Source organism: Narcine bancroftii, chromosome 2 (assembly GCF_036971445.1).
Source record: "Narcine bancroftii isolate sNarBan1 chromosome 2, sNarBan1.hap1, whole genome shotgun sequence".
NCBI classification, from domain to species: Eukaryota; Metazoa; Chordata; class Chondrichthyes; order Torpediniformes; family Narcinidae; genus Narcine; species Narcine bancroftii.
In genome coordinates this window covers 77,399,734-77,424,398 of record NC_091470.1, presented here as the reverse complement: position 1 = coordinate 77,424,398, position 24,665 = coordinate 77,399,734, and the positions used below count along the sequence as shown (strand labels likewise).

General features: G+C 41.4%; 1 protein-coding gene across 12 annotated transcripts in view; it reads right to left on the bottom strand.

Moving 5' to 3' along the window:
- Nucleotides 1–2,288: 2,288 nt before the first annotated feature.
- bahd1 (bromo adjacent homology domain containing 1) overlaps nt 2,289–24,665 on the bottom strand; it is an 83,117-nt gene continuing 60,740 nt past the window's right edge. For 11 of the 12 annotated variants that reach the window (XM_069917156.1, XM_069917158.1, XM_069917155.1 and 8 more), the window contains 4 exons: nt 14,335–14,494; nt 7,809–7,888; nt 4,362–4,453; nt 2,289–2,557 (listed from right to left, as the gene is read on the bottom strand). In XM_069917156.1, the coding sequence (XP_069773257.1) occupies nt 2,374–2,557; nt 4,362–4,453; nt 7,809–7,888; nt 14,335–14,494 (516 nt within the window). In that variant the 3' untranslated portion in view covers nt 2,289–2,373. Of the gene's footprint in view, nt 2,558–4,361; nt 4,454–7,808; nt 7,889–14,334; nt 14,495–19,941; nt 20,046–24,665 lie in introns of those variants that run through there. The other variant, XM_069917165.1, reaches the window with a different exon arrangement.

The following is a 24,665-nucleotide window of genomic DNA, read 5'->3' as shown; positions in this document are numbered from 1 at the left end:
ATCGTTTGAACACTGAGACTTTCTGAGATTTCCTGCTTCTGGCTTAATTTTGCTTATTCCTTGAAGAGATCAGGCCCGAAATGTCAGCAATATATCTTTGTCTCCTATAGAGGCTGAAAAGACTAGCGGAGTTTGTCCAGCATTTTGGTATAGTGTAACTATAATTATAGAGTCTGCAGATTTTTTGTGTTTCATCCTTTACCAACAGAAACCCACCTCTCCTCTGCCTCTCCCCCCCACCTGCCCCAAACATATATTTTTTTAAGAGGGACCATTCTCTCTCCAAATTGCCAGTCCACTCCTCCCTTCCCATGTTCTCTGGCATTTTCCTCTGCTACCATATCACCTCCTCCTTCACCACCATACAGGGACCCACACAGCTCTTCCAAGTGAGGAATAGATACACGTGCACCTTCTCCAACCTGGTCTATTACATTTGGTATCTGATGGGGCCTCCTCTCCATTAATGAGACCAAGTGAAGGTGAGGGGATCGATTTACAAAGTAGCTGCACTCTAACCACAATGTCCAACCTGAGCTTTTGGTTGCAGGCAATTTCAACTCTCCTTCCTATTCCCACGCTGACCAATCCATCCTCTGCCTTCTCCACTGCCACAGTGAGACCAAGTGCTAACAAGAACAGCAGCATTTGCGTAGCCTACTGCGTGAAGAGCGAGTTTTCTAATTTCAGGTAACTCGCTGCCAGTGTTGGCTTCCAGGTTTCATCAGTCCACCAAGGGTCTCTCTTCTCTTTCACCTCTCCTCTCTTCCCCACCTTCTTGGCTCCATCTGCCCATCACCATCCCTCCCTCACTTGGTTTCAGCCATCACCCACTAGCCTGTCTTATTCCTCCCTTTCGCTTTGATATGCTGGCCATCTTCCCTCCTTCATACTCATCTTGAACAGAAACTGACCATCCCTATAGCTCCACAGCTTGACCTGCAGAGTTCCTCCAGCTGCCAGCTTTTTGCTCCAAGATGCCTTTCTCACTTGGTCATGAAAACTCACAGGAACGGCAGCAACACTGTGTACTGAATGTGTATAAACGCAGTGTCTGTCTTCTGGAATGCTCCCAATTTGAGACAGTTGGTGTGATAATGCACCATTATAATTCTCATTAGCATCTCTTCAACCCTGTATCTAAATGCTTGCCCATTTAGCTTGTCCCATTATCCCAAATACCATTTATTCTCTTGCCTTCATCCAATTGGAGACCATCCCTTTGCCTGACCCTTCAGGTGCTAAAGAACCTGCTTTTCCAGTTCTACTCAACACGTAATCTTTAGTTTCTCTCTGCACAAATGCTGTCTGACATACCAAGCATCTGTACTTCCAAGATATTGGAAAAGACTCATTGTAAAAAGCTGGCTGGTCCCCCATAGAGAGTCTGGCCACTGGTGACTCCAAGATGATGTTGAGTTGGCTGAATCTGTCCAGAGGCTCATGTCCATTTTAAATCCAAAGTGTGGCCAGAGTTTTGGTTTTGTGGCAACACCAAACTCAGTATTGCATTCACTGAATGATAGCAGAAGCATTAGTGAACGTAGAGGTAAGAGTCCATTTCAAGACCAAAACCAAGAAACAAGCGTTCCCCCAAACATCTTTAATTCTATTGGCCATGGGCCTAACACTTCAAACATTATTAAACTTTTCAAGTGAAAACTTCAGAACATCAGTAGAGAAAGAACTTTAAAAAAAGTCTCTTCAAACATAGCTATCAAACTGAAATCATATATTAATTTTTCTTCCTCAAAAGTCATACATTTTCTGAAATTTAATTCCAACAAGCAATTCACTTTGCAATTATGAGAGAGAGAAGGGGGGTGGGGGGAAGAGGGAGAGATAGAGAGAGAGAAAGAGAAAATTGGAATGATATCCGAATTCAGACGTAAACATTTTTGTGCTAGCATTCACAGATTGCCAGCTTAGAAATTGGGTAAGGGTCATTTGAGAAATTGGCTTGGAATACAAGTGCAATTTTTTTTGTCACTGTTTTTAATTGATAGAAATTGTGAACTGGGTCAGTGATCGTTTTGAACCATGGGGCCCATTGTTAGTGGTGATGGAGGATGATAAAATTGATTCGAGTGTTGTGATGACAGTCGAATTGGTTAGTGCAGAAACCAGCGCCGTCTTCCAGGAGCCAGTTTTCAGGACGGTCACTGTCCTTTGGTATCCAGTCAATGTGATTGAACAGGTCATAAAAACTCATCTAATCTATGTACATAAGGCAAAGGTATTTGTTGTCCACCAGCAAGGCTATGAGGAATTATTATTTCCAATAAAAATTCATTCATTCTGGTTTATTTCTGTTGCTGTGTATTTTTGTTTTCTAAGCCTGAGTTCTCTTGGAATCTGGGAAGTGCTAATAAACTATTGCGGGTTTTTCAGAGTTCGCCCATGACGGAAATCATAAACGTGCCTACATATGAAAACCAAATCTGGATCTGTGTTTTCCGGCACCTTCCGATGTGAAGGTATGGAGTACTCTTCAGAAGGAGGTATCAGTGGTCTGTCAGGAGACCCTTCCTCTCGCCATTTTGCCAAGGCGCAGAATCTGTGGAAAAGCAAGGTTGAGAAGATGAACAAGAATGATACGAGTCCTTGGGTTTCTTTAAAGCAGCAGCATTTTGCTTCAGACTCTGCCCCTCCATCTTGGGTCCCCCAAGTACAAGAAAATTAACAACTTTCATTTAATGCATCTCAAAATGGGTAAAATGATATTGTTTTTAAAGCCTTGGTCAGATCTCAACTGGTTACTTCATTCTATTCTGTACCACATCTCAAGAGGATGCACCGATCTTGGAGTGGGTATAGCAATAATTCATCAGAATGCTACTGGGGCTTAAATGTGGGGATGGCAGACTGTTTCCAACTATATAAATTACAAAACAAGGCCGTGGGAAGAAGATAAGAGATTATTTCCATTGTTAAGGAAATGTGAAAAAAAAATTGTTCTTCACACCAGAACTGGATTATTCAGGAACAAAAATTCAGGAAGGTCTTTTGCATACAAAAGGAATGAAAAGCTGAAATATTTCTTTGCATTAAAACAGATCCAAGTTGGTCAGACAAAACAATGGATTTGATCATCCTTGACCTATCTGATTGAAGAATAGAGCATGTTCAAGTCGTCAAGTTTAGTGTCACCTGAGGAAACCAAGCTCTCCGGATCTTGGTGCAAAACACAACTAGACATAAGACATGTACAGATAAACAATACATGTGCATGACTAAGATTTTCATCTATAAAATAAATAAATAAATAGATAGATAGTTCGTTTGATGAATATGAGAGCTGGTATGTTTGGTTGTTCAGCATCTCACAGCCCGTGGGAAAAGCTGTTGTCAGGCTAATGGTACTGGCTCTGATATCCCTGTATCTCTTCCTCAACAGGAGCAGCTGAAAGATGCTATGTTCAGGGTGGAAGGGTTCTTCATAATTTTGCACGCCCTCTTCAGACAATGATCCCGGTAGATCATGACGATGGGGAAACTCCAATGATCCTCTCTGCCACTCTTATGGTGCTGTGGATTGACCTCCAACTCATTTCTCTGCAGCAACAATACCACACAATGATGCAGCCAGCTAGGACACTCTTGATAAGAGGGCCTATAGAAAGTTGACATAATGGTGGCTGATAGCCTTGCCTGCTTCAGTCTTCTCAGGAAGTGCAATCACTGTTGCGTCTTCCTGATAATTGAGAAAATGTTGAATGTCCACGATAGGTCGCTAGTTAAGTGAACACCAAGGAACTTGGTGCTCTCCACTCATCTAATACAAAATTGTTGATGAGTAGTGGAAGGTGGTCATTCCTGGTCCTCCTGAAGTCCACGATCATCTCCATCATCTTGTCCACGTTGAGACTCTCGCAGCATTTCATGAGATTTTCCACCTCTTCTTGCATTATTGCTGATGAGGCCGACTACTGTTGTCGTCTACAAACTTGATGACACTGTTGGAGCTGGATCTAGCGATGTAGTTGTAGGTTTGTCACAAGGGGTACCATGACTTGCTCCTCTTCCCATGTAAACCAAGTGCAGAGATAAATTTAAAAAAAATCAAAATTCCTACCTAACCATCCATTACATTTGGAACCCACCTGCTCATTTCCTGGTATTAGTTCTTGCTCCCAGATTTCTTTCTAGCTTTTCATTTTGTATGTCTTCCTTGTCAATACACTCGTACTCTTCACACCATCCAATCCAAAGATACTCAACTCCATGTTTTAATCACCCTCTTTGTAGAGCCATCTCACCCGAATTTGGTTTTGGATTTATTACATTTAAGGATCTATTTTAAGCACCCCCTCCCCTCATTCTGCTCTTTTCACAGAACAAGCCAGTCCAGAGTCACTCACCTGCAGTACTCAGAGAAAGTCAATACGTAGCATTTCTCTTCAATGCATGCCACACTGTTCTCATCCTGGTGCCGAGAAGCAAAGATCTCATTCTATGAGGGGACACAAATTAATATAACTGAAGAGAAGGCAATAATGTGTTCAGTCTCAGTCTACTTGGACATCATGACATCAAGGGTTCTTCCAGCTAACTAGGCCATAGCAGAGTAGTAGTAAAAACAATTCTGGAGAAACTCAGCAGGTCTATGCTTTATAGAGCAAGGATAAAGATACGTAACCAACATTTCAGGCTTGAGGTCTTCAAAATATGATTAAAATGTAGACAGGCACTTGAACAAAATAGTGTGGAGGGAGGAGGAGGAGGAGCACAGTCCCACAGGCAGGAGGTAATAGATGGGTAAGGGAGGGAGGGCATACCAGCAAACAAGGGGAGTGAAGATGGCTCTGTGAATGGACAGGGAAAAGGGTAGAGAGCTCGAAGGGATGGGGAAGAAAGGGAGAACAGTGAGTGGGCTAGTAGAAATGGGAGATTGAGGTTAATGCAATTTGGTTGGAGCATGTTCAGACAGAAAATCAGGTGCTGCTGCTCCAATTTACAGGTTGTCTTGGTTTGACAATACACGAGGCCATGGACAAACATGTCAGTGTGGGAGTGGGGCACAGAAGTGAAATGGTTGGTCCCTGGGAGATCCCTGTCACTGATGCAGGCAGGGCAAAGGTGCTCAGTGAAGTGATCCAGTCTGCGTCCAGTCTCACCGATGTAGAGAAGGCCATACTGGGACCACTGGATGCAGTAGTATGACTCCTGTGGATACACAAGTAAATTGTTGCTTCACTTGGGAGTACTGTTGGAAGGGCCAGAATAGTGGTGAGGGAAGAGCTGTGGCCACAGGGGATGATGCCAAGGGGTCAATTAATGAGAAGGGATGAGTGGACAAGGGAGTCATGGAGGGAGTGGTCCCTACAGAAGTTGGAGAGAGGAGGAGAGGGGAAGGTATGTCTTAAATGATGGAAATTACGGAGGATGTGTTGGATGTGGAGGCTGGTGGGATGATAGGTGAAGACAAGGGGAATCCTGCTTTTTTTTGTTTGGGGGCAGAGGGGACCAGGGCAGATGAGCGAGAAATGGAGTAGATGCGGGTAAGGGCTGAGTCATGTTGGTGGAGGGGAAGTCATGTTTTTGAAAGAAGGCAGGCATTTCGGATGATCTAGATTGGAAGATCCTGTCTTCGAAACAAGGAGGAATTGAGAAAAAGGAATAGAGTCCTTGCAAGGGACTAGGTGTGAAGAAATGTGGTCGAGGTAGCTGTGGGAATTGGTAAGGTTGTAAAAATTGTCTTTAGAAAGCTTGTCTCCAGAGATGGTGGTATCATCAGAGATGGGCCAAGTGAATTTGAAGTCAGGGTGAAAGTTAGCAGCAAAGTGAATGAAATTGTTGAGCTCATCATGGGTGCATGAGGCAGCATCAATATAGTTGTCAATACAGCAGAGGAAGAGTTGAGGGACCTTGCCTGTGTAGGCTTGCAGCATAAAACCTACAAACTGGCAGGCATAGGTGGGACTCATGCCGGTATCCATGGCTACTTTTTTAATTTGGAGAAAGTGGGATGAGTCAAAAGAGAAGTTATTAAGGGCGAGAACAAGTTCTGCCAGGCAGAGGGAATCGGCTAGGTCTCTTGTCGAGAAAGAAACGAAGGGCTTTGAGACCTTCTAGATGGGGGATAGAGGTGTAAAGAGATTGAAAATCCATAATGAAAATGAAGTGGTCAAGTTCAGGGAACTGGAAAGCAATGAAGAGATGTGAGGTACCTCAACATGTGAGGTATCACAGATGTAGGTAGGGAAGGATTTTACCAGGGTAGAAAAAAATGGAATCAAGGTAAGTTGATACTAGTTCAGTGGGGCAGGAGCATGCAGGAACAATGGGTCTACATGGATAATTGGGCTTGTGTATCTTGGGCAGGAGGTAGAACTAGGCAGTGCGGGGATGGAAACAATGAGGTTGGAAATGACCAGAGATGATGAAATTAGAGATAGCACCAGAGACAGTTAATTGAAACTTTTTGGTAGCTTGAAGGGGTAAGTAAGAGGTGTCTGAGAGCTGCCACCTGATCTCGCCACGGTAGAGATCAGTCCACCACACCACAAAGGCACCACCCTGTCTGTGTGCTTAAGAGTGAGATTGGGATTGTAGTAACCCATCAAGTAGAATGGCAGGGTAGCAGTGCCTCTCATCAATAAGAATGACATCCTTCCTTTACAGCAGACTGGAACAAGACATTCTTAACTGGTGTATCATGTAAATACTGCAGATCTACTTTTATTTGGAATGGAAGGACAGAGCTTCCCTTCTCTTATTAGAATAAAACATGGAGCTCATTAGGCGTGGTCTCCTTGTATGAATAAAGGTTCAACAATCAAGGCTCTACTCATGATCTGAAAAGACAGTAAGGAATAGCTCAGTAAAATATACCAATTTCTTAAGGTGCTTGTCAGGACTAATGTTTCTCTAGCTGGGAGATCTAGTACGAGAGTCAAATATCAAAATAAGGAATAGACCATTCAAAACCCACACGAGAAAAAAAATGCCTTCATTCAGCAGGGTTGAATGCTGGAATTCAAGGGCTTTGTGGAAGCTTTGTTTAGAGATAAAAGATTTTAGAATATTTAAGGAGTATGTGGTCAGTGCACAGAGGGGCCAAATGGCCTGTCGCTGCTTCTGTATCTTTTAAGACAACATTTATTGGCCAGCTTTGTCTTAAATTAACCTGATCACTATTAGTCACCACAACTCTCAAATGCTGGTTCAGCCCAACCTTCCATGTGAATGCCCTTGTTACCCTTCAAATCAGTGGGATGATGTCGCGACTAACTCAGGAGAGCCATTTAACTGTGTTTTGTAGTTGTCTACCCCGAGCTCAGTTCCCTCACCTGTAGCAAAAGTCAAGATTTAAGCACTGACGTTTACCACAGAGCACTGAAATGGGACCTCCAACCTTTCACTCTAAGTCAGACTGTCTGCCACCAGGAGGAATGGTGGATCTTTCCAATACTCTTGAAAGGACCAGTGAAACTGGATCAACCCAGCATTCCTGGCAAGTTTGCTTTAAACTCTGCTGCACTAAAAAAATTATGGCTTGTGGCTATTCTCAGTTCACTAGAATGCCCAGCTCCGAGCAACATGTGATACAGGGCCCCTTCTTTCGTGCACGTCTTTCTCCACACATTGAACATTATTGCACTGAAGAAATAACTAACAACCCTTTAAAAAAAATCCAAGACTGAAGTTCAATAGGGTACAAATAGCCACATCAATATTTAAAATAAAAACAAGGCAAGAGGCAGAGAGTAGGAGGTGGGATCAGGACAAAAGGCTAGTATGGGGGATAAAGGTGCAAAGCGAGCAGATTGCCTTCAAATCCTGTAAGGAATGATGGTGATGCTTACCTCACAGTGGATATTGGGATTTCTACCTCCTTGGATGTGCTCTGGCCTGTAGTACCAGTAAAGGCTCATCATAAGTTCGCCTAAAGGAAAAAAAAAGCAACAATTTAGCAATTGCAGGCTGAGATGAATGCTTCAATAGCTCTCCAAATTGCACAATGCCCTTGGTAATTTCAGGCATCTCCAGGGAATTGCACAGCTTCCCTGCAATCAGCTGCACTGAAGTGGCTGTGCAAGGGCTGCAGCTGGCTAGTTATCTTGAGAGCAGAGTCCAAATCATATGAGACGAGTTGCGAATTTAAATTCAATTATCTAAAAACAAAGCGGTCAAACTCTCAAAACTCAAATAGTTTCACTTTGCAAAAGAAACCTGACATTCTTGTCTACATATTAATTCAGTCCCTGTCAATTCCAAGCTGAGTTCTGAAATGACCTGGAAAGCCATTCTACTGCGTCAAACATCCATCCTCACAGTTCCATCAGTGTCCCTCCACTGCCTCCCTGAGGCAACTCAAGCTGTACAGTGACAACTACATCCCAAAAATATCAAACTGAAAAACTGTCACTCATATCAAACACTGCACTAATCAATGAGAAAGCATCAATTCCAATCACTGGAGCATGAACTATTTCTATATTTAAAACCATGGAGGGTGCTTTTGCTTGCAGTCCCCTACAGAGCTTCTCATACATCATTTACCTCATACACCTGCAACCTCTGCAGGTGAATCTAGCACAATTTGAATACAGATCAGATTGCTGTTGATATAAGGGAGGGACTGTTACCCAGATGCATCACCATAGTACGCGCTGCTGTATATCAAAAACCAGTACACCATGCTGAATTCATGACCACTTAATTTCAACAGGATGTAATAACTAGCATTCTACATCGTTTTTTTTAAATTAAAAAATGACTAGGAAGGCATTTCCTAACTAATCCATTGACTGTTGCTTGGAAAATATGAATGCATGCATTGGAATAAAACTAACATAGGGCTTAACCATAACATTACTGCTTCAAGGGGGAAAATTGCTGATTGATACTCAATCCTCTCGAGATCCCCAGGCTTCTCCAGTTATGACATGGTCCATTCTCCAGACTGAACAGCCCATCTTTGGAGCCTTAGGTTCAAAGCTTAAAAATTCTTTTACCTCAGAGTGAATAATGAGACTGATGATCACTAGAGCAGGTCTGGAGCAGAGCCAAATGGGGATCGGGAGCAGGGAGTTACACAAGTCGGAAGGGTGAAGGCAAGATCACTGGAGCTGTACTGCATTGCCTATTTAACAGACCCAAACATCCCAAATTGCTTCATGCAATTCATAGGTCACTCATGCATTTTAGCAAGTACCACCAATTGATGTACACTGATGGCTCAATGTACTGTTGATTGGGAAGTGAAAGCCAATTTTGTCAGCTCAGGATGACTCAAATCATGGTTGGTCAGAAGGGAATTAAATACTCATTCACTCGCTCAACTACACTGGAACTCAGCAAGATATTAAAAAATTCTTGGGTCTTAATCAAAATAAAAGGCTCACATCCTTTGAAACAGAATGAGGTGGAAATGTTCAGAGAAATAAAAAGCACAAAAATTCATATCTTTGCACAAGACAGGTATTGTGATCAGGACTTCTCAGGGTCTGATAGTCAGCAGGGCTCCCAAAAAGCCTTGGTCACTGACAGCTTCTTCGTCACTTTGGGAATTTCGAACCGGGGCTGAGGAGGGTACTTGGATGCTTCGAGCTTGGGTACACTGCTGGACCAGATAGGAGGTGGCAGGATCTACGGACACCTGATCGATATATCTGAGGGGATTCTCTTTTGCTTCTCTCTCTCTCTCTTCTTGATAGTGGGGCTGGACTAGTTGCATCTCTTTAAGTGGTGTTACAGAGAAAACAAAGGAAAAAGATTTTTGTGTATAAGCCAATAAATAGATGCGGTGATCTTGGACTGAAGTGCACAGTTTTGTGAAGCAGACTTAATTTGTGGTACAGTTTTATTCCTATTAGCCAGTCCATGTTTTGTGGTAAACCATCATTTAATCATTTGTGGTTGACATCCACTTGTATTCCAATCCAACTTTTGAAGTTACATTAATTACATCAAATTCATTTTGGTTCTGCCAGATTCGCACACATTCCATGCAGTTGGATGAACGGACCTTTCAACTTTAAACCTCCCATGTTTTGTCATCAACACATTCATTTAAATTCAATGCAGTCCTGAGAATGATGACATGCATTCAAGAAGAGACACAAGGCCAACTATGATAAAACACAGGGCACACATAATATGCTGTAACGTGATTGAACAGAGATATGCTCCTTATCCTTGATTGAAGATTTTTTAAAAATTGGAAATCAGTGAGGAAAATAGATTTAAAATCAAAGATCAGATAAGTCATGATCTTATTTAATGGGGAAGCAGCCACCAGGGACTTGTGGTCTGCCCCTGCTATTGTTTTATGTCAAAATCCTACTTCGAAGATTATGGTCAGCAATCCTCAGGATGCATTGATCAGCTCTGCCTGATATCCTGATCAGTATTCATCTTTCAATCTGACCACCTGCACTAGCATTTCTAGGAACTTGTGAAATGGCTGCTGCATGCATCATGTAAGTGAATGTGCTTCAGAAGTGCTTTATTAACTGTGAAGCAGTTTACAGATGTCCCAAGGGTGTGGGATAAGAAAAGCTACAAACATTTCACGAGACTGGGTCTGAGACCACACTGGCTTCTGCTCTGCAGGTTTTCCTCAGCCTGTGGGAACTCGAGTAGAGGGGCTGATTCCCCCAAAACACCAATATTTGAACCACACATTTCACAATCACTGACCCAGAGCCTGCACTGTGGAGAACTGTTTGCAGTTGCAAGTGCACACAGCTGAACAAAACTAGCATGTTGCAAGTAGGCAGTGCTGATGCACAGATGTAATTAGCACTTGGTGCCTAGTTCATGCACTGATACACTAGGGCATTTTAATCACCTGCTCTCTCTCTCTTTCGGCACAGGTTTTGCTGGTTCTAATAAGGTGGAAAAAGAAAGGTCTCTATCATGGAGTCAGCCAACCTGAAAGAAAATTCTCTCTCAAATTATTTATGGCAAGACTTCCAAAAAAAAGTGAGTATGAAAGTTTTTTTTAAAAGACCTCTTCGTTTTAATCCAGGTGGAAGTGCATCAAATGCATGATACTGAGACTTCAACACCATTAAGATACTTGGCAGGAATAGACAATGTTTCAAATAGCAATGTTTATGAATTACTTCTCAATAAAGTAGTGAGAAATACAAATGCATTAAGATTCTGGATCATGAGGTAGCAAGCAGAAGGAAAAAAAATACAAAGGAAGGGATGAGACTGGGTAGCCAGTAAACCCTTTCTGTCTCGTAACAACATGCACCACATTTCAAGGTGTGGCAAGGACAAGATCAGGCTTGGAGCTGAAAGTCCAGCATCCCATAAAGCTTAAGGAATGGATTGAGTGGTGAAGTTTAAGATCACCTGCCACACTAAGCAAATCAGGAATAAAATAACTGGTTTGTTTCTCCAACACATTAACTGAGCAGGCATTGCTGGTTACACTGCACTAGCTCCAAGAGTCAGATCTGAAACTGGACAGAGATCTGAGTCAGGGAGGGTTGGGACAACAAAATTAGAAAGGCTGTTCAAAGCAGCATCAACACAGCTGATTTTTAAATCCAAATCAATGGAGGGACAAGCATTTGGTTACCACTGGTTTGTCCCTCCTTACAGATCTACCCCTTCAAGTATCTCAGAGAGCAAAGAAAACAAAGATTTCCGATCTAGCAGGGAAGATTGAACATGCTGGGTTTGCTCCTCGTTAAAAAAGTCAAAGATGTCAAAAGAAGTCCTTAAAATTAGGCAAGGATGCTTTAGTACGAGTTGAGACCACATCGTGGAATGTAACATTGTACATTTATAGGGGATAATGACATTCACAGTATGACAGTGGCTGTAAACTACGATATCCTCAAAAGGACATGACAGGGGTCCAAATTAAACACAAGTTTTCCTTTTACATTACACTCATCGGATGATGTGAATTTCAACTTAATAGCAAAAGAGAAAGTTGGATCATTATGAGACAAGAGGATGACGTGGAGTGCATCAGGAGATTTGTGTAGAGTATAAACCAATTGGGAAGAATGATGCAATTCTCCACTGAAAATTCTAACCAATTCTATGCAAGGATGAGATTCAGCAGCTCCCATTCACACGCTGAACACTGAGACACATCTGGGATGCTTTGCAATGCCCTCTGTTATGTGTGCTTAATGTTCAAAGTGAACAGCAGAGAATACCAGTCAACATCACAAGTGGTGAAGCATGAAGTATTTATGAAGTCTCAAATTATGGAAGACCTGTAGATTTGCCAGCTCTTTGAACATTCTTCATGGGAAGTGAGATATGGGCCTGGCAATCTGATATCAGAAACTACAATATTGAAGGAAGTTTAGTGGGACACACACAAAGGCCTTTTTAAGAACAGTGAGATATGTTTACTTGGAATGAATGGCCTGAAAGAATGGTGGAAACAGACTCGATAGTAACTGTCAAAAGGATATTAGATACATACTTGTATTTACTGGGCTGCAGACAGAGAGTAATAAAGTGAGACAAACTGGATATTCTACCCTCCTCCGTCCCAAAGAGTCGGTACAGGCATTATGTGTAGTGGTCTCCCCCTGTGTTAAGAGCGAATGCATTAGCTTTAAGCTGAAGAGATGAGACCCCCCTGGATCTGCTCTTGTTATCTAAAGTTACTGCCCACTGTCTAGAGTGCCAGGGTAGGAAACTGAGGGCGAAAGGTGAACAAGTCCTCAAATCCAAGTCACGACGCCAAGCTTTTGGCATTGGACCAAGCCAAGAGCTGAAGTAGTTTTCCAGTCTCCTGCTTTTGGCAGTGGGTGCTGCTGGTAATCCAACTGAAAATTAAGGTCAGACAAATGATACATCTGCTGAGCAATGGAAGAACTGAATTTCCATACCAAGTTCCTGCATGGCATTCACGGCACTGAAAGGGGTGGTCCATTTCCTTTCTGCTGCCTGCCACTGACCATCATCAATCACTGTGATACTTCACAGGCCATCTGCCTTGTGCAACTCCCCTGACATCTTATTATGAGCATAATAACCCTCCCAAGCAATAAATGTCACTTCACAAGCCCCAGCCAGCACTAAATGATTGCAGTACTGGAGAGCTCTCAACTCCTCACTCCCATTAGCAAAACAGGATGCCATATTTTCAGACTGCAGTAATCCAAAAGTGGATTGGAGGAGCGAGGACAGACACAGGAACTGGATGCATTTCATGCCCACACCTCCTCCATCTGTGTCAGCTCTGTGGGAGCTCTCCTAAACCAGTTGTGTAGCAAATGGTGCAATGTTGTCCTGCACAGGCAGAGGTAATAATCACCAGCAGACACATTACCAGCTGCTCACAGGCACTCCTACCCCACATTTTGCATTGATGGGGATTTCCTCATTCAGGAATCATACACTGGAAAGTGGACGAGGTTATGACATGCTGAAACGCTTTTGGAAAACAAATCATATTTCTGAATTGCACCCCTCACAACAGAAGATGCTTACAGGAAAAAATCTTTCAGAAACAACTGGATAAACTACACCAAAAAAGCAGGAATACATTTTTAAGGGTCAAGCACAAAAAAAGTCTCTCATATTCAATGTGGAACTGAGGGAGTGCGGCACCAGAGAAACAATTATGCAGAAAGAGGGTTTAACATGGTTCAAAGTGTCCTCAAATTTTCATCCTAGGAATGCATATTTATAGCAATTTTTTTTTTTCATTCATTCCATTGATTCCTTATTCCAGGTGATAACTTCAAATGTCTGTCTCTTTCTCCCCACCCACCAACATTTTATAGCTTTAATTAGCCTCTTTTCTTCACGCCTCACCTCATTAAAGTATTACATCTCTCTCTCTCTCTGGATTACTCAACTAGTAACAGGATATTCAACCAAACCTTAAACAATTATCTTGTAATTGGCATAATTTGTGACACCAAACCAGGTACGGTGACTGGTATAGGATCACCTCAGGGGCAAGGCAGAGAGCTTGCACAAGGGATTTCTGGCTATCAAGACCCTACTTGTTAAAGGCATAAAAGCCAGAAGGCACAGTGAAGAATTTAGGAATGAACATCTGGCCAGAGTGGGAGGAGAGAATGTTGGGCAGGAAAACATTACAAGATGGAGAGCTACAAGGCCATGGGAGGATTTAAAAGCAAGTTCACACATCCTATAATTAAGGTCTTTCTTAAGCAGCAAGATTTTAAGTCGGCAAGCCCAAAGATAATGCAGAAACTGAACTGGATTTCAATATTATGAAGGATGGAGCAAGAAGTTGATATGGAGACCTCATCAAGCTATCATCCAGAACTATCTTCTGCTGTATGGATTCTTAGGCCCTGAAAGCAAAAAAGCACAATGACAACTTGTATATCCTACATTGCTTTTACATTGGACTGACTGGCTGACCTGATGTAGGGTCCTCCCAGAGTGCAGAAACCTTGGCAACATATGGAATTGACTTCTTCCTTGGACCTGACTTCAATAAAACAGTGTCCCGAACTTTGACCACTTCTCCGTCTCTTTCAACAGCTGGAAAGCACTTGCGAATCAGGGGCTGGACTTCACCCTAGAGAGCAATAAAAGGGTTAGTCAACCGGAAGGTGGACATTAGAAAAAGGTCATCGGCTCATTCAGAAATCACAGAAACAAATCTAGACAGGTTCGCACAATTTGGTACTGAGGAAGTGCTGCATATTAGGAGCAATAATCTTTTCCATAACTAGGTATCCTCATTTAACCTCTCAAACAAATACCAAAAAAGACACTACATAGAAGAGCTATGAAGTTCTTCTGTGGTGCTGAGCAGAATATATTCTACAAACCATACCACTGATCAGATTTATATGGACAAGACTGCATTGCAGATTTGAAATTTTGTTGTACACCAATCCTGCAATCACTTTTGAAGTTGCTACAATTCAATCATAATTCATTAGCTGTGGGATGTGTTCAGTTTGTAAAATGTGCTTTATAAGTACATGCTATTTTTCAAGGTCTTCCACACCTATCTTGAAAAGTAATTTGAATCTCACCATGTACCAGATCAACACTGGAAATATCCAGAACATATCAATGCAAACATCTCCATTTTTCTCATCAATGTTCAGAACACAAACTATTCAAAGCTTGCTGATGACAATCAGGCCACAATAGGGTCAAACAGATTAATCCAGTAGCACACTACCAACCTCCATGTATTATGGCTTTTATTATGTTGCAATAGTCCCTTACTAAAGCACTGATTTATGCAAAATATCTTTCCACCTCTAAAATTTCCTCTCAACAGTGTTGGCAGATTGTGCATCTAATAAAAGATCCCAGGCTGGGGCACCTTTATTTGTCCCTGAACTGCCTCAGAGCATTTAACAAGTTAAATTATCAAACAAAAACTAACTTAAGTAACATTAAAAAAGATACAACCAGAGATAACCAAATTTGGTGAAATAGCTAAAACTGTGGAGAGAGTGGAGAATGCAAAGTTCTTTGCTCTGCATATAAATAATGACCTATCTTGGACCTGCAATACCACCTCATTAAGCAGGAAGGTGCAGCAGCTCTTACACTTTCTAAGGGGGTTGAGTAGGGCAAGGCCATTGGCTCACATCTTGATAACTTTTTTTTCCACAGGGGCACAAATGAGTGTTCAGTCTCCAAAGCATTGGACTGGAAATCTATAAGATCATCAAAATGTGATTTAGAGATAGGGCCCCTTATGGCAGAAAATAAAGATTTCAGAACTACACTGGAGGCCAAAGATGTGAAAGAGTTTTACAGTCTGAAAAGCTATAGAAAGATCTGAACACCAACATGAGGATTTTAAATTTGAGGCACTGCTGCATCAGAAACCAAAGTAAGCAGGAAAGCATGCACAGGGATATATGTAGGCAATAAATCTTTCTAACCTAAATTGCCACTCAGCATTCAAAATTGCCTGGAGCTTAAATACCAAGGATGGGGTCCAGTGAGGATTAATGGAAGTGTGACAGAACAGGTAACAGGGAAGTTACTAGGGGAGTGGGATTGCTTTGAGGGTTGGAAGAGCATTGATAAGACAAAAGGCTTCCTTCTGGGTCATAAGAAAGTATAAAGAATGCAAATATTGATCCCAACCAATTTTACCAGAGACCACTACTATACACTCTTCCTGGACCAGTTGCATCTCTTTAAGTGGTTCATGGTCAGGGCTTTGAGAGCTCCAGTGGGCAGGCAGCCAAAATTTGTGGGGAAGGTGCAGGGCGTTGACTTTTACATGCGATATATAGAAAATAACAGATTTTTGGGTCAAAAATAGGGGGTTTGAGTTTTACATGGTATCAACTATTCCACATGTACGTATGGTAATACAAGACACAAAATTAAAATTGAGATTTAGTGTGTGCACTTCAGCACCACACTGGACAGAATCAAGTAGTAAAAGGCACTGAAGGTACTCAGTAAAAAGGGATGGAACGAAGAATTTAACCTTCAGACAAAAATGCATGGACTTCAAATTGATTTATATTTCGCTCCAAGGTTTGGACATAAAATTGTATTTGAAACTCGAGTTAAATACTCGGATGCAAAGACAAATTCAATTCACCCTCCAACATGAGACATCAAAAATGTCTGCTTTGTCTTGCTGAAACTGGAAAGATGGGAGAAATTAGGTTGGTGATAAACTGAAGATGGATGGATAGGATTTGAGAGTACTGCAAACAATTAGTCCAAATTTCTGAACTTAATTATAGAGAATAGCAACAAAAAGGCAGTGATTTAAGGACAGCCAGAATTGCTCCAAATTTGGATAATTTCCCACTTTCTAGAAAATATGGCAGCACCTCTAAAGATTGCTTAATAACTTGAAGAACACATGCACTTCTTAACTTGTACACTTGCCAATGGTAATAAAAATCACAGTTCTGCCCAACTTGTCCATGTCAACAAAGCAAATCCCATTTAGCTGCATTCAACCCATAATCGCTTTGACCCTTTCCTATCCACGTACCTGTCTCATTGTATTCTGCAAGTTAGAACTTTCCCCACCTCTACCACTTCCTCCGGCTTGGTTCCTTTTTGAATCTTTTCCCTCTCACTTAAATCTATGCCCTTCCCCACCCTGAGAAAAAGGCTATGACTACCTTATCTATGCCCCCTCACGATTTTATAAAATTCCATAAAGGTTCCCCCTTAACCTCCTAATCTCTATGTAAAAAGTCCCACCATTTTCCCAAACAAAAAAAAACCATTGGAAATAATCAGGTTGGATCAGTACAAAGAGTGACGGACTTTACTTTCAGAGCAATATATTGGTGTCACAGTTTGACTGTATCTAAGTGAAGTTTATATGAGCTTTTAGAAATGCAAGTAAACCAAGTGAACCTTGCCACAACTTATCTTGTTCCACCAAGTACCATGCCAAATAACAATTGCTATTTAGAAAGTATTAAAACTGAAAATGTTGGAAATACTCAGCAGGTCAGACTGGATGGGTGGGAAGAGAAACAGATGAAGAGTCCAAGCTTCACCTACTCATAGCATTGGATATATATTTGAAGAAACTACCATCTTTATTTTCATGCAAGTCCTTACTGGATATTACAGGGCATTGTCAGCAGTCTTGCTTGGAACTGCACACATTCTCCCATGTATGCACAAGCAAGAGCAGAGGTGAAGCATCTTCCCACTTGGTCAATGATAAACAAGAGACATTACAAATTATGAATAGCTGTGTGCTCAGTGCTGACCCTATGGCACACAATGATCAATATCCCACCAACCAGAAGGCAACCAGTTTGTTCAGAATCGGTTTGCCTTTTAATATTAATTTCCAATCCCATTAGCACACAAAAACCTCATCTTTTCTCACCCAACAACAGGACCAGAGAATTTTCAGTAAGGACCTTCTGGACTCAACAGACTTGTGACATCCATTCATTCCACACAACTTAGCTCATCTATCAGCCTAAATTTAACCACCCACCATTCACTTATCCAGCTTTCCCTTAAACAAACTGATGTTTGCAATCACAGCTATTCCACCAAGTTCCAATTTCCAAATTCTAATTTGTGAATAAAGATATCTGGCTCAAGTTCCCCTTTGGATTTAGTAATAATTTATTGTAAAGGTGGTCTTAGTTTTGGGTAGTGCTTTAGTTCCAGGATGTTCACAATGTCTCATCTGATTTTTTTTTACCTAATGGGTCCCAATGACAAACCAATCTTTTACTGAGATCAGCCAAACATGATAACCATTGTTTGGTTACCATTTGACTCAACTCATCGCACATATGCATGTCAGAAGATTATGACAGCAACCTGACTGCATAACCCAAGCCAACAATCCATCAGCAGTATTAGAATTATTAGTTGATTCTGGTACTCCTACTGTGAAAAATCGGAAATAGAAAATGCTGGAAACACTCAGTGGGTCAGGTAGCAATTATGGAAAGAGATTTTGAAAAAAAGTTGTAGAGAAGGCTGTGCTCACAGACCTGAAACTTTAATATATTTCTGTTTCCACAGAAGCTGCCCAGCCTGCTGCATGTTTCCAATATCTTCAGCAATAAATTATTTGGTTGTGATGTCAAAACAAGATGCTGTCTGCTTATTGTTGTCCTTCCCATTTGTAGAATAATATTCACCAGCTTAATGGGTCGTATTCTGCCTTTAGAAATACCAGCTAAGTAGATCAGCTCCTGAGTTATGTCAATGCTGTTTGTGTAATCTTCTTGTGGGAATGATGGCATTTATCTCAGTATATCTTCTACAAGCTATCTGGCCCTGAGAGCACTCCATAACGATTCCTAATACAAACAAACCAACTCTTTCCATTCCTCTTCCTCCCCCATGGTCCAGCAAATTGTCATCCTTAATTAAACTTCGGACACCCTGCTTCAAATGCTACAATTAAATACATTTCCATTACTACCTTTGACAGCACATTCCAAACACTAACAACTCACAGTATTCATAATGCAGTGGCGCAGAGGTAGAGCTTAACAGAGCCAGCGATCGGGACTGGAGTATCAATCCCGTGCTGTCTGTAAGGAATATTTCTGTTCAGTTTCCTCCCACTGTTCAAAACTTACCAGTGGTGTAGGTTAATTTGGTGTAAATTGGGGGGTACAGACACGTGGGCCAAAATGGCCTGTTATCACGCCTAATGTCTAAATTTTTTAAAAAAACTTAATCCTTTCTTCCTTGCCTAAGGGTTGGTTCTTTTTCTAATCCTCTTCTTTCACTTGGTTATTGGGGACAATTTTTACTTTAGTCTATATTCTTCATGATTTTATACATCCAGATTGTCTCTGAACTTTATCTGTTCCAAGGAGAACCACCCATTTCCAATATCAACACTCAATCAATGAGCTCCTCATCTCTGGAACAATTTTTGTACATCACTAAAGCTCTTGGAAATGTCCAAAGGTTCATTGTGGTATTCATACTTTTATATCTACGATATCTAGATTTCTAAATATTTGAATCCTATACACTCTCTCACCTCTCCCTTATATCCAATTTGTTGGTCTGGACCCTTCCTCCAGCCAGCACTGCTAGTATTCTGAGATTTCCGTTTTTTGCTCATTTTACTTATTCCTTGAAGAAGGGCTCCGGTTTGAAACATCAGCAATATCTTTTGTCTCCTATAGATACTGAAAGACCAGCTGTGTTCCTCCAGGATTTTGGTGTGTTTTTACTACAACCACAGCATATGTAGATATTCGTGTTTCACTAAAAACACTTTCTCAACATACCCTAGTTTCAAACTTGTGCACAAGTAATCCCACATTTTGCTGCTCTTTCAATTCTTAGAATCGTCTCCAGTTTATATTGCTTTTTCTTAATCTTTTGACCCAAAAACTTCATATTTATCTGCTACCTTTTCACCAATTTGAATGGGCTGTATAAATTTCCTTAGCCTAGCCTCAGTTTCTTAGGGCTTGTGTTTAAAATCAACAACAAAATTAGGAAGTGTGGTCAGTACACTCAAGAGCAAGTTATTAATATACATTAGGCAGTAATCCTTCTACCTACACTTGTGAACTCCAAGATCCTCTTGTTCAAAACAAAAACATATTGTCCTCCATTTCTTGCCACTTTGCCAATTTTATCCTTGATGACAAGCCTGACAATAGCACCTGCAAATACCAGAATTTGGAAATAAAACATTTAAAATAAAATAGCATTGTAAATGCTTGGCAATAGAAAGTTAATTTTTTCTGTAGATATGTATTATCTCGTGCCTATTCAATTGTTCCACTGTGTACCATATCTGAACATGCTTTATCAATCCTCTTCACTCTATTGTTAGTTAAACAGACTGGCTTTCCCCAATTAATTCATTAACCCAAGTGACCACCAAAATCATGCTTGATTATTATTTCAGTAGTGTCCCCTTTACTAAATTTTAGTCCATCCAGAATTTCAACATTTTCTTCTGCTGAAACTCAAAGAGCATCTTCTCCCTTGGCAAATATTGAATATGCCTTTTGCTGCATGGCTATTTATTTTTTTAGTCTCTGATTGGCCCCACATCTGTCCTTTACCTGTCTGTACAATATTTCTGGATTTCCTCTTTGGCCTGCTGCCAGTCTTTCTTAAGCTCTCTGTGTCTTTCTTTTTCACTTCCACTCTTAACTTTACACAGAGGTGACATTCACTTCTCCCCTCTTCTGTCAGGTAGAAGATAGAGGAGCTTGAAGACATGAACATTATCAGACTCTTGAATTGGCTTCTCTCGGTTTACATTTCATCTTGCACTTGTCCTAGAAATACTATACCATGTACTTTTGAACTTGCTCTAACAATAAACTACGCATTTGTGTTTTATTATTACACTACCTGTTGTAATTAATTATGGATAGCAGAGTTTTTTTTCTGCATCTTGGTACATACAACACCCAATTCAATTCTCTTATTAGCCTTCTTTTCATGACTGAATAGATTGGCATCCGTCATGCACTTCTTTTCCCCTTCTCCTTCTATGGAATGTTGTGCCATTTTGAGGAGAAATCAAGATGGATAACTTTGCCTCAGCTAACATTTAAACCAGTGGTTCTCAATCTTTTTCTTTCCACTCACATACCACTTTAAGTAATCTCTATGCCATAGGTGCTCTGTGATTAGTAAGGGATTGCTTAAGGTGGGATGTGGGTGGAAAGTAGAAGCTTGAAAACCACTGTTTTAATCATACCTCATTGACTTGTTATGTGCACGGTTTCATAACTCCAAAGGAAATGGGCCAATGAATTTTTCTCAAGCAAAATATTTCAGTAACAATTGGGCCTAGAGCAGTGATTCTCAACCTTCCCTTCCCACTCACATACCACCTTAAGCAATCCCTTACTAATCACAGAGCACCGATGGCATAGGGAATACTTAAAGTGGTAGGTGAGTGGAAAGAAAAAAGGTTGAGAGCCCCTAATTTAAATGCATGGGAAACCCTTCACTTGGAGAAAAGTCAGTGTCTATCCTGTCAGATATTTTTTAAAAAGATTCCATTGTACTATTTTAAAGAGGGGAACTCTGCCTGGCATCCTGCCCAAAAAACATCCTCAATTTATCTCTCACTGAACATCAAACAGATGATCTGTCTGACAATACACCATTATTTGCAAGGTCTTGATGTGAAAATGTGATTAGGTTTTAAAAAGTTCCTTTATGACACTCAGTCAAATGCTGAATTCAAATCCTTTGTTCAGCACCTCAACAGGGATGTGCCAGAGCTCATTACCATCATAGTATCCAGTGCATAAAGCCATTCCTTGATATGATTCTGAGCATAGGAACAAATCAGACTGAAGGAGTTATAAACTTTTACTGCATGCAAATAGGCCCTTCAACCCAAAGTGTTTATGCCAACCAATTTGTCCAACTAAGCTGGTCCCAATTACCTACAATTATGTATCCCTCTGAACCTTTCCTACCCAGGACTGCAAATATTTTAGTTGTCTTTTATGTTCATGCTCACTTTAGTGTTGTAGACAGGCAAGCATATAGAGCATTCTTCCATTAGTTATTCAATTGGTCTCTGACCTTTAGAACTGGGTAAGCCATGACTGCTTAGCTTTGACCTGATCCATTTGGTGCACTGATAGCAAAGGCTGCTTTCTCGGGTTATACAATCACTCAGACTGACACCTCAACTCTGGCACATCTGTTACACCATACAACACATTCTGCTACATTCCTCACCAAGCTACAGTTGGTCCTTGGCTTTACGGAGAGAATAGAAAGTATATTAGGCTAGAATACAGATCTCCTGGTTAGCATCTCCTGAATGCTCAATTTTGATCTGTTGGACAAGTTCCAGATCTTTCCTCCTTAGCTGAACGGTAGAACCACACTGTCACTACATAACGGGTATTTCTCGGAAAATTCCCTCAACCCTGGCTGATTAAAAAGTTCCTGACAAGAATTAAAAACTCATTCCCGTCTGGAATCTTTGGTACGGCAGCCCTAGACATTTGTGCGGCCAGCCTTCAGTCTAAACTGAACTGCAGGCTGTTTGCAACAATATGCCAATGAACATGCTCAACCACCTCACACTTAGCCCTTGCCGCCCGTCGCCCCCCTGCCCCTCCAGCCACTGGCCGTTCGTCGGCCCCACCATCCCCAGCCATCCGTCGCCCCCCTTCCCCATCTAAATCCCAACGCGGCAGCAGGGATGCAATACTGCTGAGCCTGGAGTTCACCAGAGCACCGCACTGGCTCGCAGCGACGGCTCAATGAGGGAGCAATGGCTGTCTTCGCCAGAGCCAGGGATACGCAGAGTGGTTCCAGCTGCATGGGGGATTATGGGTAAGAAAGACAGCCATTGATCCTGCATTGTGCCAGCTGCCACCTGCTTCTCTCCCACTGGGTGCTGAGAATCACCTTTCCACTGAAGGTGAGAGAGGGCATCCACGGGGACTACAGACTGGGGGGGGGGAAATCTTGGCACAACATTTTAAAAACTCAATTATAATTCCTTCAATTTACCCCCCCCCCCACCTTAAACGTCCAGCCTCTGAAATCACCACAACTCAACCTTATTTAGTGCAAACGCCCTGCCTGTGTGAACGGCCATTCCAGAGGTAAGCATGCTAATTTATTTTGAGAAATTAACATTGCTTATGTGTAAAAACCATAGTTATCAGCAGTTACTGTGAAAACTGGACAATGTCTCTTCTGTTTACTTCAATCAATATCACTTTAAAAACCTGAGTACAAAAAGTTGGTATCAGTAAAAGCCTCCTTCCCTTTTAGGCAACTAACAAACTTTCTGTTTTGCCCATTCTATTTGTGGCTTACATACAACTATAGCCCTAAATGCATTGAGAATTAAATGCCCTCACAAATCATTATGGTATTTAGCTCCTTGGCACAGAGGCCCAAGAGCTAGCTTACCATCATCTTCCCAGGTTGACAGGTTACAAAATCCTTGCCAACAAGATCTACAGTTTACGTCATCTGGAAATGTTTCCAACATTTGACTCTTGAGGAACAATTCAATTACAAGTTCCTGATCAGTTGTTAGGAAGAGACAGTATTTCCCAGGTTGGCCAGCGATAGCATTTTACAGCATTTGCATGATCCTCTTTCACACTGATCCACAGACATTAACAACTGTTGAAAGACAGAACTACAATAATAATTACTGTCTACATATACAACAAACTAGTCAGGCAAAGCAACAATGCACTGCAGATCTAGTAGTTATGGAATAAGTATTAAGAATTTTAATTTGTAGTTGAAAAGGAGTGCCAACTTTAATTTGTGTTTTAATTTTAACTCAAATGCATCACAGCAATTCTCTTCCCACATATTTCAATGATTAACTCTCTTACAAAATTACAACCCAATTTTAGTAACTGTTTAGATCATGAGTCAATGCAATGAGAAAGATTCATTTCTTGTAATTAACAGGAAGTAAACAGACCACTGATGGACATGTGTTTATTGTTAAAACAGCTGGCCACTGGATAAAGTTGGGATACAGATTTTATTGTCATATACACAAGAACAATGTACAGATGCACCACAAGTTGAACTGGACAGTGTGTGACATCTGTTATGATGTGCAAGTCATACAGTTTCCACAGCACAAGAGCATGAGAAAAATAGGCGCAAGGTTGGCATAACGGTTAGAACAATACCTTTTCAGTGCCAGTGATCAGGACCAGGGTTTGAAACCCGTGATGTCTGTAAGGAGTTCGTACTTTCTCCCTGTGTCTGCGTCCCTGGGGGCTCCGGTTTCTTCCCACCATTCGAAATGCACCAGGGGTGTAGGTTAAATTGAGTGTAAATTGGGCAGCACGGACTCATAGGCCAAAATGGCCTGCTACTGTGCTTTATGTCTAAATTTAAATTAATTTAAAAAGGTGACAGCGATCAAGTCAAGTTTATTGTCATCTGCTTGTGCAAGTACAACCCGATAAAACAGCCTTCTCTGGTCTTCTGTGCAAAATACACAGACACACAGCCAGACATAACACACATACAGACAAACAATACATATGTAGGACAAGTATTTCCTCCATACAAATAAATATTGTTTCATGAATACAAGAGTCTCAGGTGGTTAGAGTGAGCAGACCACTGCCCTTGGGGAAAAAAGCTGTTCCTCAGCCTGGTGGTGCCTGGCTCTGATACTCCTGTATCTCTTCCACAATAGGAGCAGCTGAAAGAAGCTGTGTGCAGGGTGCAAGGGGTCCTCAATGATTTTGCATGCCCTCTTCAGACAACGATCCTGGGGGGGAAGGAGACTACTGTGATCC